The sequence below is a fragment of the Xyrauchen texanus genome, chromosome 17 (assembly GCF_025860055.1).
Source record: "Xyrauchen texanus isolate HMW12.3.18 chromosome 17, RBS_HiC_50CHRs, whole genome shotgun sequence".
In the NCBI taxonomy this organism is placed as follows: domain Eukaryota; kingdom Metazoa; phylum Chordata; class Actinopteri; order Cypriniformes; family Catostomidae; genus Xyrauchen; species Xyrauchen texanus.
In genome coordinates, this window is record NC_068292.1 from 4343764 (window position 1) to 4363702 (window position 19939).

Genomic DNA, 19939 nt, shown 5'->3' on the forward strand with positions numbered 1-19939 from the left:
ATTACAAAGCTGTACAACCACACCATTTGCATCAAAAGCAACATCATAGGATCGATATATCATAGACCTAACACTCAAGATCAAAAGACCACTTGACTAACACGCTTTAAATTGTCTTTATATGTGTACTCATATAAGTGAATTTTTTTAATTCAGCATTATCTTGTGTGTTTGTGTTTTTCTTATGGGGAAAGTTTTTATGTTTTCTTGAAAATATACAGTGGGATTCACTAGTGCGAATGATTCTATTTTAAACTCTTTTATAATTTTATGTAAATATTTATAATAAGAAATTAAGTAAACTTGACTTTCTTAGTTTAATCAACTTCATTCTAATTATATATCTCATTATATAAAAGTTCAATTTTACAGTATACTATACAGGCCTTTGAATACGCTCACCTAAAGGATTATTAGCAACACCTGTTCAATTTCTCATTAATGCAATTATCTAATCAACCAATCACATGGCAGTTGCTTCAATGCATTTAGGGGTGTGGTCCTGGTCAAGACAATCTCCTGAACTCCAAACTGAATGTCAGAATGGGAAAGAAAGGTGATTTAAGCAATTTTGAGCGTGGCATGGTTGTTGGTGCCAGACGGGCTGGTCTGAGTATTTCACAATCTGCTCAGTTACTGGGATTTTCACGCACAACCATTTCTAGGGTTTACAAAGAATGGTGTGAAAAGGGAAAAACATCCAGTATGCGGCAGTCCTGTGGGCGAAAATGCCTTGTTGATGCTAGAGGTCAGAGGAGAATGGGCCGACTGATTCAAGCTGATAGAAGAGCAACTTTGCCTGAAATAACCAGTCATTACAACCGAGGTATGCAGCAAAGCATTTGTGAACACACAACACGCACAACCTTGAGGCGAATGGGCTACAACAGCAGAAGACCCCACCGGGTACCACTTATCTCCACTACAAATAGGAAAAAGAGGCTACAATTTGCAAGAGCTCACCAAAATTGGACAGTTGAAGACTGGAAAAATGTTGCCTGGTCTGATGAGTCTCGATTTCTGTTGAGACATTCAGATGGTAGAGTCAGAATTTGGCGTAAACAGGATGAGAACATGGATCCATCATGCCTTGTTACCACTGTGCAGGCTGGTGGTGGTGGTGTAATGGTGTGGGGGATGTTTTCTTGGCACACTCTAGGCCCCTTAGTGCCAATTGGGCATCGTTTAAATGCCACGGCCTACCTGAGCATTGTTTCTGACCATGTCCATCCCTTTTTGGCCACCATGTACCCATCCTCTGATGGCTACTTCCAGCAGGATAATGCACCATGTCACAAAGCTCGAATCATTTCAAATTGGTTTCTTGAACATGACAATGAGTTCACTGTACTAAAATGGCCCCCACAGTCACCAGATCTCAACCCAATAGAGCATCTTTGGGATGTGGTGGAACGGGAGCTTCGTGCCCTGAATGTGCATCCCACAAATCTCCATCAACTGCAAGATGCTATCCTATCAATATGGGCTAACATTTCTAAAGAATGCTTTCAGCACCTTGTTGAATCAATGCCACGTAGAATTAAGGCAGTTCTGAAGGCGAAAGGGGGTCAAACACAGTATTAGTATGTGTTCCTAATAATCCTTTAGGTGAGTGTATATACACTGGCAGCCAAAAGTTTGGAATATTGTACAGATTTTGCTCTTATGGAAAGAAATTGGTACTTTAATTAACCAAGTGGCATTCAACTGATCACAGAGTATAGTCAGGACATTACTGATGTAAAAATCAGCACCATCACTATTTGAAAAAAGTCATTTTTGATCAAATCTAGACAGCCATCACTCCAACACCTTATCCTTGAGTAATCATGCTAAACTGATCATTTGGTACTAGCAAATCACTTGCCATTATATCAAACACAGTTGAAAACTATTTGGTTCATTAAATTAAGCTGAACATTGTCTTTGACAAACTGACAGCTAGAATAACAAGGATCTACAAAGCTGTCATTGCTGCACATGGAGGATTTTTTGATGAGAACTCTGAAGTAGTTGAAGTCATATTGTAATAGTAATTTTTCATGTTATTAATGTCCTGAATATACATTGTGATCAGTTGAAGGCCACTTTGGTGAATAAAAGTACCAATTTATTTCCATAAGAGCAAAATCTGTATATTATTCCAAACTTTTGGCTGCAAGTGTTCATATATACATCCATATTAATTTCTATTAAATAACTGATTTGCTTAAAATCAAGAAAAAAGTTTGTGATATTGCGATTCCCCTCAGAGCTGATTTGTTTGGTTCATGGCTTACACCTCTTTAATGAAGGAGTCCTTTCTGAAGAAATTATTATGTGGGAAAAACATGTCCGGAACCAAGACAGCTGAATAAAAAATTTTCTGGCACTCTTTTGCACCGCTCGTAATTCTGATTGGTCAATCATCAAATATTTCCTATAATGACCGCTATATCTTTATAATTGACCGTTGTCCTAGACAACCAATTTCCTACAAAGCTGTGCTAATTGCATGTCTCTTGTATCACTCCACACTCTCCTGCTCACTAATAAAATTATTTCAACTCAAATCAATATTTCAAGTCCATTTTTTATTTATTTTGCTAATTGCCACATGATGTCAGCTGGTCATTATCATAAAACTCTTAAAATAATTTGCCACTATATGTTTATTTTGCTATAATGACCAGCTGAATGTCCATTACTCCTTACTTTTTGACCAGAGAATTTTAATTTCGCTCATTAATTTCAGTAGGAGGACGAAACCTACAAAAATAATAAATATATAAATGTAATAATAAGAAAATAAATAAAGGAATAAATGTATTTTAATATTAAATAAATATTATTTGTATATTTATTTATTCCCACATGTATTTATTTCCATATTTAAATATTCCCACATTTATTTATTTTTGTATTTATTCTTACATTTCTGTCTCTTGTATGATAATTATGTAGGCTGAAGCGTGTGCTCGATTACTCTTGACTTGTTTTGATGTGATGTCAGGTCATAGCCAAATCTCGTGTAGCATTAGTAAAAATTAAAAATTAAAATGTAGCTCACGCTTCACATACAGGTGAAACTCGAAAAATTAGAATATTGTGCAAAAGTTCATTAATTTCAGTAATTCAACTTAAAAGGTGAAACTAATATATTATATAGACTCATTACAAGCAAAGTAAGATATTTCAAGCCTTTATTTGATATAATTTTTATGATTATGGCTTACAGCTTATGAAAACCCCAAATTCAGAATCTCAGAAAATTAGAATATTACATGAAATCAATAAAAAAAAGGATTTTAAATACAGAAATGTCGGCCCTCTGAAAAGTATAATCATGCATATGTACTCAGTACTTGGTTTGGGCCCCTTTTGCATTAATTACTGCCTCAATGCGGCGTGGCATGGATGCTATCAGCCTGTGGCACTGCTGAGGTGTTATGGAAGACCAAGATGCTTCAATAGCGGCCTTCAGCTCTTCTGCATTGTTTGGTCTCATGACTCTCATCTTTCTCTTGGCAATGCCCCATAGATCCTCTATGGGGTTCAGGTCAGGCGAGTTTGCTGGCCAATCAAGCACAGTAATACCATGGTCACTGAACCAGGTTTTGGTACTTTTGGCAATGTGGGCAGGTGCCAAGTCCTACTGGAAAATGAAGTCAGCATCTCCATAAAGCTTGTCTGCTGAAGGAAGCATGAAGTGCTCTAAAATGTCCCGGTAGACGGCTGCTTTAACTCTGGACTTAATAAAGCACAGTGGACCAACACCAGCCGATGACATGGCTCCCCAAACCAACACAGACTGTGGAAACTTCACACTGGACTTCAAGCATCTTGGATTGTGTGCCTCTCCATTCTTCCTCCAGACTCTGGGACCTTGGTTTCCAAATGAGATGCAAAATTTGCTCTCATCAGAAAAGAGGACTTTGGACCACTGAGCAACAGACCAGTTCTTTTTTTCTTTAGCCCAGGTAAGACGTTTGACATTTGAAGCCCATGTCCAGGACCCGTCTGTGTGTGGTGGCTCTTGATGCAGTAACTCCAGCCTCAGTCCACTCCTTGTGAAGCTCCCCCACACATTTGAATGGCCTTTTCCTGACAATCCTCTCCAGGCTACGGTCATCCCTGCTGCTTGTGCACCTTTTTCTTCCACACTTTTCCCTTCCACTTAACTTTCTATTAATGTGCTTTGATACAGCACTTTGAGAACATCCAACTTCTTTTGCAATTACCTTTTGAGGCTTTCCCTCCTTGTGGAGGGTGTCAATGATGGTTTTCTGCACAACTGTCAGGTCAGCAGTCTTCCCCATGATTGTGAATTCAACTGAACCAGACTGAGAGACCATTTAAAGGCTCAGGAACCCTTTGCAGGTGTTTAGCTGATTAGAGAGTGACACTTTGAGCCTACAATACTGAACCTTTTCACAATATTCTAATTTTCTGAGATTCTGAATTTGGCGTTTTCATAAGCAGTAAGCCATAATCATAAAAATTATATCAAATAAAGGCTTGAAATATCTTACTTTGCTTGTAATGAGTCTATATAATATATTAGTTTCACCTTTTAAGTTGAATTACTGAAATTAATGAACTTTTGCACGATATTCTAATTTTTCGAGTTTCACCTGTATATTTAGATAGTTGCGCAACTTAGCGAAGCAAACATGCATCAAATGACTATGTTTCATTTAGAGTAGAGGTGCTTATTGATGTTTTAGGAGAGCTGTATGCCGGTATGAATGTCGAAGCACATCCTGAATTGTAAGACTCGTTGCAAAATGTGTCCCAAAATCTGTGCGAGTCAGAGGGTGTTAAGGTAGGATGTCCATCTTATTTGCTTCCGATAAGTACTACTGAGCTCTCAACCAATGATGCACTGGAGCTCCGCAAGGACCGCCTCCCTCATTTCCATGTTGCACACAGAGAAGTAAAAATAAATACATGTATAAATAAATAAATATATATGGGAATATATAAATATGGAAATAAATATATGTGGGAATAAATAAATATAAAAATAAATTAACACATAAATAAAAACAATGCAAAACAAATAAATACATAAATAAAATTTAAAATAAAAAATAAAAATAAATACAGAAAATAATAAAGAAAAAAAGTCATACGATAATAAATTCAGGAATCAATTTAATTAATAACTAATTATATTTGTTTTATCAAGACATTATTTATTTTCTTATAAATTTATTTATTTATTTATTTATTATCTTTGCCGGTTTGGGTCTCCATAAACCAATGTTGTTCAACCAACCCACCATTTCTGCTTCACTAAACCGGCATGACAGTGGGCATGTTGTTTACCATACACACTGAACATGATCATCTTAGAATATGAGTGACAGAACATGGTGTTGTGAAAACATACCTATAGTATGGCCTTAACTGTTTAATGAAAAACAAATGAAATGAGAGGGTGTGTCTTACCACTCCATGCTTTAGTGACTTCACTGAGGAACAGACGTGTGTGAGAGCCAAAAGGTAAACTTAGCTCCAACTCCTCATCAAAAAATGTAACTCGCACCCGAGTATCTGCACCTATGTGGTAGCAAATAAAATAAAATTAAAAATCAGCCAATAAAAAAAGTTTTTGAAAGTTTATGCAGTGATTTTAGCTCTTCACACACGAGGCAGGAAACACCATCAACACTCACCGACTACAGCAAGCTCATCCGGAGATGAAACTGTGAAGATACCAGATACAATCTTCATGAAAGCATTGTGGAATGAAGGAAAACAATCTTCCAGTGTGTATTTGCTAAAGTCTCACCTTCAACAACTGAAAAGTCATAAGAAATGGGAATGATTTCATCCAGTGTGACATCATCACCAGTGATGGCCATTCTTCTGTGGGAGTACATGAATAACCTGGAGGAGAACAGAACAAGATGAAGGACTACATCAGTGTACAAAATCATGAAGCAGATTCAATGAAACTGCCTGAATCAATTTTGTCATCGTACTCACCTTCATATCTTTCTTCTGTTGAACACAAATAAGATGCAAGACAGAATGACAAATTAAGACAAAATTCAAAATGGCCAATTTTTCAATATGGCCGACATAGGAAAATTGGGTATCACTTGACTCTATATGTCGAAAGGAATCTCTCATGATTTTAGGCCAAACTCTTCAGAGGTTATAAGCAAAAATTGTGATGACATATTGTAAGTTTCATTTCAATATGCTAAAGCATTGCCTAGTTACAGCCTTGTATCAATTTGGGTGTGCGTGCAGTCTAATTTGTTGAAGTGTTTTTCATGAACGGTGTGGTTTATCAAAAAGCTTTTAATAAACTTTTGTCAGCAGTGTCCCTAAATGATACACAAAATTTTTTGAGCGAATTGAAAAAACAGTCGAGGAGGAGTTTGGGAAAGTATGTTTTGTTGTAAAACTCTAAATATCGAACAGGAAGTATGCCAAATAATCGGCATCTAAAGAAATTTTAGGCCAAATTATTCAGAACTTTTAAGCAAAAATATATATTTTTCATATCTCCAGACCACCAGGTGGCATTGTGTAGAAATGTTGCAGTTACCCTCAAGTCATGCTCGTGATGATATAAACCAAGTTTCCTGTCAATACGCTAAAGCGTTGCGAAGATACAGTCTCACGTCCATTTTGGCATGTTCGCAACTTTTCGTTGAAGATTTATACGAGAATTATATAAAAATCACCTAACTTTTGATCATGAGTGTCTCTAGACGTTACGTGCTAAATTTTGAGAGTATTGGACATTCGGACTAGGAGGAGTTTGAAAAAGTATGTTTTTCTGAAAATGCGTAATGGCGGAAAATCGAGTCCGCAGAGCTGAAAATCTATGCGATATTTCTCATGACCCAAGGAATCGGACAGAAAAAAAAAGCATTTTGTTTCTAGGACTTACTGACAAAAGTTACTGATCGAAACTTAAGTAAAACTTTGAACTGTTGGTGGAGCTAGAGAGTATGAGTATAAATACATTTGAGAGTCTTCTCTGTCAGTGTGCCATGTTTCATAACATTCCTATGTATGGTTCTATGGGCTACCATAGACTCGATTGAGGAAGAATAATATAATATACTATGTACTTTATAACATATGCTATTTTTAAAACTTAGTAACACTTTCAAATAACATTAACAATAATAATCACTAAAGGAATATTCTGGGTTCAGTACAAGTTCAAGTCAATCGTCAGCATTTACGGCATAATATAGATTACCACAAAAAAATATTTAAAACAAATAATAATAATAATTCTGGGTTACAGTGAGGCACTTACAATGGATGTGAATGGGGAATGTAGTAACATTTGTTAGCGATATTAAGTTATTAAAAGTCTATAAACTCACGCATGTTCCTTGTTTTGCTCCACCAGTCCCATCAGTCTGTTCTCCCTCACATCATCCCGCAGTGAGACACAATCCACAGCATGTTTACAGATGTTAAGGAAATCTACATTTCTATTGCAACAATTAATAAAATCTACCAATATTATTTCTGAGTTTGAAAAATAATTTTGCCCTCAATATCTCAACAGTTTTACTTCACTCAAATAAACATGACATTTCAAAGAGTAAACTGTATTTGTTTTTATTAGGAAAATATTATATTCATCAGAGTAAAAGTGGGATGATTTAAAACCCAATGTGCCCATTTCTAAACAGCCCTTGTCATTTTTTTTTTAGTCTATAAAATGTTCTATAAAAGACAGAAAAACTGTTTTTGTTAAATCAACTTTAATTTATGTGTTTTAGTTTGTATTCGTAATGCCTATGTTGAAAGTCTGAATTGGTTTGTATATTTGAAATAATAATCATAATTCAGATCTCTCGTGTTTACTTTACACAAGAACAGCCATTTGAAACATCTGGAGACATCTAGTGGACATCTGCCGAATGACGCTCTGAAATTTTCTTTTTCCAATAAAACTGGGCATGCACTAAAATGACAGGAAAAAACAAGCATATGCTTAGTCAAATGTGCACAACAGACTGTGTGTTGCTCATAACAGTTGCTTACTGGTCTGCATGGCTCAGTCTATATTCAGAGACGTGCAAACATTCGTAAGTCTTAAACTTAAACTTTACAACAAAAACGCAGTTGATTTGAATAGACTGACATGTTTGCCATGCAATAGTGGTTTCAGAAGATTGTTGAAAGGATACTATGATGCAGTTTTCCCCTTCAGTCAAAGTCTCTTGAATTGCCACGGACTGATCCATTATTATTCTGAGTTAATCTGTAGCCGATGCTTTCTCATGTGATTACTTTTCATCTGCATTCCCCAGCAGTCGTTTAAAGTGTCCTGAATAACGGTCTGAAGTGTCTTCCTGCCCTGGTTGCGCCGTCCAGGTCCACGTGACACTTCCCGAATCACCGTCCTCAATGCCACGCAGCAGAGTCAAGAGTTCGTTCACTTAGAAGTTCGTCTACAGTACCGTGTACAAACTCAAATCATTTGTTATTACACCAGCAGCTAAGTTCATTGTGATCCGGTCAGATACGTGTTTGTTCTAATGTTCTTCTTCAGAAGAGTTATTTTTCCCCAGGCGTCAGAGACTGTTACAAGCAGAAGTAAATTTGGATGGTCTTAAATCCCACCCACAACTCAGACATGCGCACTCAGATCTGCTCGACACTAGATGGCGCAATACAAGTGAATTCACGTTTTCACTTAAATGTGCACTCAGTCGTCATTACAACAAGTACGAAATAAACGAATAAAGATTTCGAAACATATATATATAAAATCATGAATGAAAACTCACTTGAGATGTAGACTCAGTAATCATATTAAAGCTGTTTTATACTGTTGTAAAATATGTTTTATGAGGTCCCCTCATGGAGACTGCCATGTTTGGATCACATGACCATCTGAATACAATTCACTTAATCTCAGTATCTATCTCCATAATGGAACTGTATATTATATATATAATATATTACCATATTTGACAAACTAACAACTGCTAAAAAAAGAAAATAAAAAAAAAAGATAATTATATGCACTGTAAGTTTCTTTGGATAAAAATGTCGGCCAAATGAATCAATGCAAATGAAATTACTATGAATTCTGATTAATTATCATGATTATATAATTAATTGTTAATTATACTATTAATATTTATGTAGTGTATAGTAACCTATGCAATGGGCATTGTATATAATATTTTCATATAAATTAAATACCCTGATGATTTACCACATTTGGAAATTTACTACCACATTTGAAGTATACAGTACCAAAGTGCACACTGCGTGAGATACAGTCCAAATCCAGAGTGACGAATGAACTCAAAGTAATATCAGACACAATTTTTAACATCTCATTCTTGACTCATTATTAAATCAGACTGCCAAATGGTAAAGGAATAGTTCACCCTCATGCCATCCCAGATGTTTATAACTTTCTTTCTTGTCAACACAAATTAAGATTTTTAGAAGAATATGGAATAATGTTGCATTGATTACTTTTATGCTGCCTTTATGTGCTTTTTGCATTTTCAAAGTTTTGATCACCATATTCACTTGCATTTTATGGACCTATAAAAAAAAGAAAAAAATTCTTAAACTTCTGGGATGGCATGAGGGTGAGATAATTGTCATTTTTGGGTGAACTATTCCTTTAAGACATCTTTACACAAAATGTAAGTAAACATGTAAAATAATGACTTTTTCCCTCCAGATGATAACGACACCAGTCATATGAAATGTGATTAGGTCATATGACAACATTGCAGCTTTTAATGTGTGATATGTTTATCGTGGCATACTGTTTCACATCATATTTAAAAACAAATGGTAGACTGTATACAGTTCACAGAGCAGAATGCTAGTATTCCATTCTGAACATTGTAGTTCACATGCAGTAAAAAACATCCAGATTTTCTTCTGCCCTAAAAGGGGTGTTTTAAACTGCTGAAAAATGTATACTGCATATATTTAGGGTTAGGGATAGTATGATATTTCTTAACATATTCATTGAATTCCTGAATTATATACTACATTTTAAAAAATATGAATGATTCCTCCATGTTCTTAAAACGTATTGTTTCACCCATCTGAATACTAAATTCCTGAGTCTCCATATCCAAGGAAAGCTCATACAGTAGTTCAAGTTCAACGTATGTAGTACATTTTGTAGGAGACTGTAAAACACAACAAAATATACAAGCGCACATTCAAATAAATGCTAGACTGGTTCCTGAGAAGATAAAGCATTTATTTAATAATTTAAAAGCAATTATTCACATCTGTTGCATTTATAAAGTTGAAGCTGATTACCATCTCATGTGACTATATATTATTATTTCATTATTTACAGATTAAAGCATTGCAGAGCAATACACATTCTGTAAACCTAATAACAACCTTTATTATATGATCAATGATAATATTTTGAAAATAGCTTCTAGTTTCAATGGAAATTAGTATCTGAACATGCAATAGACAGATCACTAGTTCTTTAATAAAATTCGATAATTCTCACATATCTGTACACTTATATTTCAATAAACATGGTTCTCTGCAAAAATAAAGCTTTTGTTTTTGAGTCTAGCTATTTATACGCTTCCGTGTGTCCAGTATTATAAATGTCTATGTCATTTATAAATGTATTAAAAATATTAAAATTGTCAAATATCTATTTAGATGCATAAAGCGCATACTCCTTTATTTAATTGGCATTAACTTCTTTGTACATATTATTTTGAGTGTACACAGGGTGACACACTTGACACAAATCTGCCTGATTGGACAACCAATTTGTTATTGCTGTCATAAAATTATGAAATATCAGAATTTGGATTCCAAGACTCATGGGAAATCTCAGAAGTATTTTAAGTATATAGCCACTAGAGTTTGAGACCATAGTAAACAAAAAATACATATTTTGCATTTTTCTAATTTAATAAAACAAAAATCACTTTTCCACAAATGTGCTTATTTGATTAGTAGCCTGTAAAAAAAAAGTGCAGAATCTTAATTATTAATTGTATGTCATAACATTGCATTGTTTTAAATCCTAAGCTTTTTTTTATTTCCAGGTGTAAATTAGATTTTCAATCACAACATTTTAATGTGGTCTCAGACTTTTGGACTGCTCTGAATCATTTATTAGAGATGATAAATTTGCGTGCCACAATGAAAAGTGTCTTGTTTTTGAGAATGCACAAAACCTTTGATTGCACATCAGGACACCAAACAAAATGAGAGCAAGAAAAGAGGCTTCAGATAACTAGTTGATCAAAGTTCAAAGTCAAATGCTAAAAGAGATACACAACTCACTACAAATCTCCTATTTGTCGGTACAGTGTTAATATATTCCTTTGTTCTGTCCAACTCTGTGATATATGGAATCCAACAACAGGCATGTTCTCACTTTATATAACTCTCTAAGGATGCACGAGGTGAAGCTAATTTGGCATCTATAAACATGTACACTGATCAGCCACAACATTAAAACCACCTGCCTTATATTATGTAGGTCCCCCTCGTGCCGCCAAAACAGTGCCAACCCCGCATCTCAGAATAGCATTTTGAGATGATATTCTTCTCCCACAATTGTACAGACTGGTTATCTGAGTTACCATAGACTTCATCAGTTCGAACCAGATCTCTGGTACAACTTATCAACAAGAATCCCAGGAGATCAGCAGTTACAGAAATACTCAAACCAGCCCATCTGGCACCAACATTCATGCCACACTCCAAATCACTAAGATCAAATTTTATCCCCATTCTGATGGTTAATGTGAACATTAACTGAAGCTCCTGACCCGTATCTGCTTGATTTTATGTAATGTACTGCTGTCATATGATTGGCTGATTAGATAATCACATGGATGATTGTTGATTCCACGTGGGCTGGTTTGAGTATTTCTGTAACTGCTGATCTCCTGGGATTTTCACACACAACTGTTTCTAGAATTTACTCAGAATGGTGCCAAAAACAAAAAACAGTTAGTGGCAGTTCTGTGAACGGAAATGCCTTGTTGATGAGAGAAGTCAACAGAGAATGACCAGACTGGCTCGAACTGACAAAGTACATGGTAACTCAGATAACCCCTCTGTTAGCATCTCAGAATGCACAATATTAGGCATGTGGTTTTAATGTTGTGGCTGATCAGTGTACACGCATGCTCATTCTACCTCACACATTTAGAATCACACATGCACATTTTAATTTGCTTGTATCAAAAATAATGTAAAAATGACAGTAAAAGAAGTACAATCAGCTTTGAAACACATTCACACTCAGATACACTCCTAAACTGAAAATGGCTCTTCCCTTAATTGCTTCATAAATGTGACTGTTACCCTCAAATAAGGCCTCTCAGTATCAAAAGGAGCAGTAAAGAGGCCATGAGCAGTTCAGAAGAGTGAGTACCCCTGGTGGCGGAGCTGGGCATGTTCAGTTGACCTGATAGTTTGAGGCAGGAGTTGGTAGTTGAGGCATTGCAGCACTCCAAGTAGCAGGGAATGACTGAGGCTGTGCAAGGTTGCTGCAATCTGCAATCTGTACTGCAGCTGCCCTGCCAAGTTTCTCCATTTGTGGAAGTTGTCTTTTTTAGCTACAAAAAGAAAGCAAATATGTTGCTGAGCTTTAAATTACTGTGCATTAAATAATATTATTCTGTCTTCTAAATATCACTGAATGTACTGATGATTAAAAGACAACATGAAATCAATATTGACCCTATTCATTCTCTTAATACACACACAACACCTCATGTAGTGACATCCACTGTATAAAAACCATTGCAGGATATTGCAGCAATATTCTCCCGGACGAGCCCCCACATTTGTTACAACCACATCACATGGACTTCTTTTTTCATAAATTGTTCAATAAAAAACAACTTTTGTGGTGATATCAAGGCTGTTGAAAAAATAATATTAACCAATAACATCATGTTGTCTAGAGTCTCATTAGGGCCATTAAACCTAACTAATGGATTTCAAAACTATATAGTATAGATAAAAAAAACCTTACCATGCAGTAATCTTGAGTAATTGGACACATCATGATGGTGTTGGTAAAGCCGGTGAAACACGATACCCCATTACAAGTGAAATTATGACACTTCTTGCCCTTTTCAGGAGTTAAGAAACCAAAGAAAACCAACATAAGTCAAAAGCTGGCAGAATACTCTGAAAATTTCTGCCATACAGGGGGAAGATTTGCAGCATGCGTCCTTACGTTATTTGCTTGAGTTGTTGCAACTGTGACTTTAATGGTTGTGGTTGTAGTAGTGGCTTGTGTTGTAGCTGTTCATAGCAAGAAAACAGAAAACAAGTCAAGATTCAAACATCACAACGTTGAACTAAATCTTGCTTATTTCAGATTAACAAAAATAATGTACAATATAGCTTGATCTGGCATTGGTTCTGCATGAAAATTCAGCATATCGCATGTAGTCTAGGCCCGTATAAAAGGTGTTGACTGTGTTTCAGCTGGTTTTGAGAATGGCACACTTGACTTTCCTCAAAAGCCTTGCTGTGCGTGAGCTCAGACGAGAGTGAAGTTGCACAGAAAAGATTTATATATATATAATCAAGATAATTTTCCATGTTTTATGCAAAATACTTACTACTGGCACATGCTCCATTATTTAGAATAATCTGGATTTGTCAAGATTAGAGTGAAGGTAGAACAATTGTGTGAATCCATGCAATGTATGCAGTAGTGGGTGAGACGCAATGAGCTATTATTGCTCACAAATAACAAATGGAAAAAAATGTTAACTGAAATAAATATAAAACAGGCATAATTAGATTTTTTTTTTAATGAAACTAAAATATATTTTTTAACTTAAGTCAAATAAAGAAATATGGTAAATTGTAATATATTTTAACATTTAATTATTGGTTTATATATATATATATATATATATATATATATATATATATATATATATACATACACACACACAGAATATTCTAAAATGTTTAACTTTTACCCTCATTAACCCGAAATTGGCCCTAGATCGTGATAACACTTGGCAGCATTTGGAAATTAAAATTATATCAGTTAATGCATTAACTTTGACAGTCCTAAAATACTAAAACTGCAGTAGAAAACTGGGATAACTGGCTAGCGGCTACTAGCCTCATTACCGGTTTAGATGACGATCAGATGACGGCAGGGCTAGGTAGCCGGTAGCCTGCTAGTACTTCCTAACCGGCTGATATCCTGACTGATTCAGTTAGCTAATTGTGTGTATCACTTTGCCAAAATGTTTGCATGTTTAGTGACACAAATCTGATCGTCTAGTTGTAGAACATAGGCTAAATATCGAAAATTACTCAAAAGTTTCTCTTTGTTATCAAGGATTTTATTTTTTTATCAAGATCATTTTATTGCCCAGCCTTAGAGAAAACTACCAAAAATTAAACTTAATTGAAAAGACAAACGGAATAAGAATAGGACTGCAAACTAAATGTAAAATTATAACATGCTACTACTTGCATATACTACTACCTGTTGTAGTGGCTGAATTAGTCATGGCAAACAGAGTGGTATTGAGGCAGTTTGTTGTGTTGCAACAGTCCACAGAGCAATTATTGAGAGTCGCATTCCCACAGGACAATCCACAGGAGGCACTGCAGTTTACAGAATAACTTGTGTCCTGTTTTGTTAACTGAAGGACAACAGAGCAAGAAGCAACTATTTAATCATCATGAGTTGCAACAATTGATTTGCTTGGATTATTTACCACTCAAGGTTCCCTTCGGAAAAAAATTTAAATGAGCAATGACGGTGCAGTAGACTGACCTCGCAGGAGTAAGCATTGGATGGGCAAAGATTTGCCATCTCATTCATGAACTGGGTGTAACAATTTGTAGTGCAAGTAAATTCTGGACAGGAGAGCTGCTAAAAATAAACAAAGTTGCAATACAGAGCCTTATGCTTTTAAGATTGTTTTTATGCAAACATGAATTGCTCGGCACTCACCACTGTGTCATTTCCCATTAATGAGCTATTGCTTGAAGCTATAGACAAAATACAATGCAGGGATCAATTTAGGCATTGTTAACATAAAATAAATACTGACTGACTGACTGGATGGATGGATGGATACCTGTGATCATACTGGTGCTATCTGAAGGAACAGTAGGTGTATTGCTGTTTGGTGAGGTGTTTGATGAGGGGTTCGGTGAGGTGTTTGATGAGGGGTTCGGTGAGGTGTTCAGTGAGGGGTTCGGTGAGGTGTTCAGTGAGGGGTTCGGTGAGGTGTTTGGTGAGGTGTTCAGTGAGGGGTTCAGTGAGGGGTTCGGTGAGGTGTTCAGTGAGGGGTTCGGTGAGATGTTCGGTGAGGGGTTTGGTGAAGTGTTCAGTGTATAACTGGAAGCTTCAGAAGTCATGCTAGTATCAGTGATTTCAGAGGCTGGTGTGGCCTGTCCTGTTATAGTGGAGGTGCTTGAGCTGTCTGGACCCATGGTTGGAGATGTTGAGGTTTGAACTAAAATAGATGTCAGTATTGAGCTGTAAGAAGTAGTTGTGTTATCCGATGTGTCCCCCAACACATTAGAGAGCAGACTCATTTGCAGTAATATAGAAAACAGGAAGACTGTTGGAAAAAAGATAAAGAAAATGTTTTACTGTATTTACATGTGTATCATGCCCTGCGGAGAAATACATGAACAAAAGCCTCAGAATCAATGTGTTGGCAAGCCTTACTGATTTCTATCTGTAAATTTGTGGACAACAAATAAAATCACATCAGACATTAATGCAGTACCACCACGTGAAACAGTTTAAAAACTAACCTTTTATGCAAGATCTCAGAGTCTTGCTTTTCCTGAAAGTGCTAAAAACATCTCCTGACACCATCTGAAAGAACAAAATTTAGTTTATCTCACACTGTACATTTGTTTTTCACAAAGTAGGAATGTCACCGGCTGTATAAACATATAACACGCTATGATTCATTCAGAGGTCATGATGATAAATGTTTAAAGGTGTTGGTTTCACAAAAGGGTTTGGTTTTGTGCATACATATGACTTAGTCAAACAAGCAATCAGTCCAATTCATTTATCATGTTTAATGGCTCCATAAACCAGCGAAAAGGACAACGCCAAGCATTAGTTTCTACTCTCATATACAGCAAACTCCATTTTCCTGTTGATTAATGATGATGCTGTTTGCATCCATGAAATTGGGAACAGATTTTCACCGAAAGCAATGCAACACCGAAAAATGTAAATTTTTCCCTGCCCTGTTGATAATTGCCATAGCAGAACTTATATAACCTCCCATGACCTCTGAGCACAGGTGCCAATTGTTTAGCTGCAGCACACCTAAATTGGTTAGAGTAAAGAATAGGCAATAGTACTATGCTGACATGGGTTCTTTTTACCACATTATTTGAATTTGAAACAGAAAGCATTACACTGAAACATCAAAGTTACATCACAGAAGTCGCAATCCTTGGTTCATTGGTTCAATTTCACTGGCAGACACACCAGGTCCATGGTTACCATAAATGCTCACTTGCCCACTCACACAATTAACTTGTTTGTTCTCTGCGAGTCCCACGGGCATAAGTGCAAAGCACGCTTTCCCCGTGAGGCAGTGCAAAACCCCTTTAGGAAACTACCATGGAAACCACGTCCTGTATGAAAACATTGTTTCTCCCAAATTGTCTTTCTCCCACTGTTTTTTCCACTGTACTCATATCCTGTATTGGATAGGATCAGTTTTTGTTTTCTGACTTGAGCACTTTGATTGTCTTAAGCTGAAACTGATCATTTGAGCAATTGGAACATAACATGTCCATGGACTTTGTTTTATTTTGTTAAATGAATATCAAGACTTTGAATATTTCATTTCATTTGAAATAAATATTCAAATGTATACAAATGTATAAGGGAAAGTGAACATTCCATGACTGGCCAAGTTTTTCACCAATTAAAGTCACCTTTTTGCCTTGACTTTTGTTGTTTATATGGTCCTGTGGTGAAAATAATTAAAAAACAATTTTCATGTAGTCACTCAATTAATGTGAGGTAATTAAAGCTGCATACACAAAAATGATTAAAATAACTGACCACATTTTTTAGAAACACCACACTGCAGCACGTCAACTGTTTTTACTTTTGAAAAGTATTTCATGTCAACCCACATACACACATACGTTGTTCATGAATTAAAATCTGGGGCCAGATTCACAAAACATTCTTAAGAAGAAAATTCTTCATAACAACTATTTCCTTCTTAATATCTGTTTTGTGATTATTGCTATTTTTATTTTCAGCTTTCAAACCATTTGGTCTCACAATTCAAACAATAAATGTTGTTTTGAAGCTTCTTAATGTTGTGACCAATCATGCTAATTCAAATGGATGCGCTGCATAGAGCCCTCTTTCTCCATGATCTTTAACGTTCATATAAACATAATAATTATAACATTAGAAAGTTGAGACTTTCTTTTTCACCCCATCTACATCCCTACTGCAGTTGGGCCAATGTCGTTCTAGCAAGTCAGTTCACTGTCAGCTATCTTTGGAAAGCTATCAGGTGTCTATTTACTGTCATGCCAGTGCAGCTTCTATCTACTTGAATGGAGCAAGACCAAATCTCAGCTGGTCAAGATTATGATCAAAGAACATATTTCAGATGAGCAATAAAATCTGACAATACTGGAATCATAAATTGTGATTCTTTACTTCATATTACACAAAAAAAACGCAATTTTCCCAGCATGTATAGCTAATGCACATGCACGTTTCAAAGTTGATTGACAGGTAATGTCTGCATCTAAAAGGTGACTGGCTCTTTTATCTTTAAAGCAGGACTTCCTATGTACATCTGTTGACAGTTGGGCGCTGGGGCATTTTGGTTGAGCATTCCAATTTCTCCCATTCATTTCAACAGAAGTGGCCCATCTCTGCTAAATAATCTCTGGTTGGGCACAGCAGAGGCAGCCTACGCCACCCTTTCCCATTTACCCGCCTCCTAATTTACATCGTGATATAATGCTGCCTTCATGTGTTATCGGAATTATCCTACTTTCCACTTCTGAAGTGGTAATTACGAGTATGTCACATGTAAAGTGTTTTGTTGCCAGGAATTTGATATTAATATTTAGACAAATGAATTAAACCTGTCATTAACTACAGAAACTGTAGACTTCTCCACAATGTTGAAAGGTTACGACTCCTCCCATCTCGGAAACTCGGGTATCAAAATTATCTCCATTTCCCAGACGTAATTACATCTAGAGGTGTCGTTCATGTGAAACTCGTATTTACGATAATTTCTGATAGCACATGCAGGCAGCGTAATTATCAAGCTTCCCAAGGAGAACTTTTTCCTTTCAGTAATTTCCTCAACAAGAACCTCTTGACTTCTAAATTTTTTGTTTCTTTTCTTTTCCTCCATGTCAAATTAAAAGTTATCAAATGGTTAGCAGCAAGAAAATTCTAAACTAACACATCTCACGCACTTCACATTAAAAAAAATGACCATGATGTGCTTGCTATTTAAAAAAAAGTTAAAAGATACATATGTTGTTACGATTTACCAGTGATGAAGTGTTGAATTTGTTGTAAGCTATTAGACAAGGCTTATCAGACAATCTCAAAGCTTGTTAAGATGCTCTTAAGAAAATTATATGTTATATTTTATATTTCTTAAGAATTTTTCAGGAATTGCACTTAGGAACGTTCTTACAAACGTCTTATAATATATCTTAAGAACTTTCTTATTTTTTTTCTTAAGAACATTTTTGTGAATCCGGCCTGTGATGATAGTTAATATGCTTAAATATGTAAAGAACTGATGATGAATTTATAATGATCTGTTCCAGCTTTGTTTGAAAGCATCTATGCGGCACATCACAAACCTTTTTATTTATTAAATATAATAAAAAATTCTGTGTACATTTACATCTAGTCATTTAGCAGACTAAATATATTTTTATCATTTTGTTAAACTGCTGACATATAAGAAATCAATTATCTTTCGCACAGTTGTAGTTCCCAAAAAAATAATACACGTGCAAATATCAAAAGACATTTAAGTGAGTATTTTCGGACTAAATACAAACATGTAACATTCCAATTTTCCATATCTATCATATGCAGTACCTTGAATCTTCATGATTTACTTGTGGTAACACTGGTTTGAAAACATGGCAACCTGCTCTATTGAGAATTTGCCAGATACACCTAAAGCCCACAGTGGTACATGTATCTAAAAATACATTTTATACATTTACAGCATCTAAATGTGTATTGATCTGGAACAACTGCTTACCTTCAGTGCAGGGTGGGGAGGCACGGATTAGACTGGAGTTGTAAACAGCAGTTGATGGTGTTAAGAGTGCCTATATGACTCACTCTCTCTCTCTCTCTCTCTCTCTCTCTCTCTCTCTCTCTCTCTCTCTCTCTCTCTCTCTCTTTCAGTTGCATACAAACAAAACAGTGCAAACAATGTAAATATTATAAGAAAAAAAGACTAAATATGCAATGTATACTTGACAAATTAATACAAAATGATAATGTTAAATAATACAAATTAAGTTACACATTAAATAAAATAAATTAAATATATTACTTGAAAACTATAAGGAAGAGACGTAATAAAATATGATGGAGACACAGACTCGGGTCAGTTCATTCACTGTCTCTCATTCTGTGGCAGACAGACACATATTGTGCTGCTATCACACAGCACTCCCTGTGTTCTCTTAATAAGAAGGGCAGTTTTTTTATTGTTTGTTAAGTGGTCAAATGTGCTGCGAATAGGTTTCATTTTGTGGCAAAAATTTCCCGGATATCAATCGGCTCAATCACTGATTCAAATTTGTATCTCTATAGGACATGTTGTTTTAGGCCCTGCAAGCTCTCAGTTCATTCATTTCAGGGTTATGGTTTCCAGTGGAAGCTATTTTTATTTCTAGATAATTGTAGTGTGATGAGTGTGTTATTTGGTTAGTTCCT

The 19939-nt window shown here is 35.7% G+C and overlaps 2 protein-coding genes across 4 annotated transcripts in view; both read right to left on the bottom strand.

Annotated features, from left to right (window-relative positions):
- The window catches only part of inpp5b (inositol polyphosphate-5-phosphatase B), a 48184-nt gene extending 39599 nt beyond the window's left edge, over window positions 1-8585 (bottom strand). Inside the window, exons 1-5 of the mRNA XM_052147117.1 lie at window positions 8156-8585; window positions 7341-7419; window positions 5777-5874; window positions 5661-5690; window positions 5434-5544 (exon numbers count right to left, since the gene is read on the bottom strand). Coding sequence (XP_052003077.1) covers window positions 5434-5544; window positions 5661-5690; window positions 5777-5874; window positions 7341-7419; window positions 8156-8213 — 376 coding nt within the window. The 5' untranslated portion in view covers window positions 8214-8585. The remainder of the gene's footprint in view (window positions 1-5433; window positions 5545-5660; window positions 5691-5776; window positions 5875-7340; window positions 7420-8155) is intronic.
- Window positions 8586-9762: 1177 nt separating this feature from the next.
- Window positions 9763-19327, bottom strand: LOC127658187 (putative protein TPRXL). Of its 3 annotated transcripts, none has more exons than XM_052147335.1 (9): window positions 19254-19327; window positions 15763-15826; window positions 15075-15563; window positions 14948-14985; window positions 14768-14863; window positions 14471-14633; window positions 13193-13260; window positions 12986-13084; window positions 9763-12563 (listed from the first exon to the last, which is right to left on the bottom strand). In XM_052147335.1, exons 2-9 carry the CDS (start codon window positions 15824-15826, stop codon window positions 12312-12314), a joined length of 1269 nt encoding a protein of 422 aa, XP_052003295.1. In that variant the 5' UTR covers window positions 19254-19327; the 3' UTR covers window positions 9763-12311. The 3 variants fall into 3 exon arrangements, with proteins under 3 accessions (XP_052003295.1, XP_052003293.1, XP_052003294.1); XM_052147333.1 differs by having other exon boundaries at window positions 14768-14866; XM_052147334.1 differs by having other exon boundaries at window positions 14474-14633; window positions 14768-14866; window positions 19254-19326.
- Window positions 19328-19939: the final 612 nt, after the last annotated feature.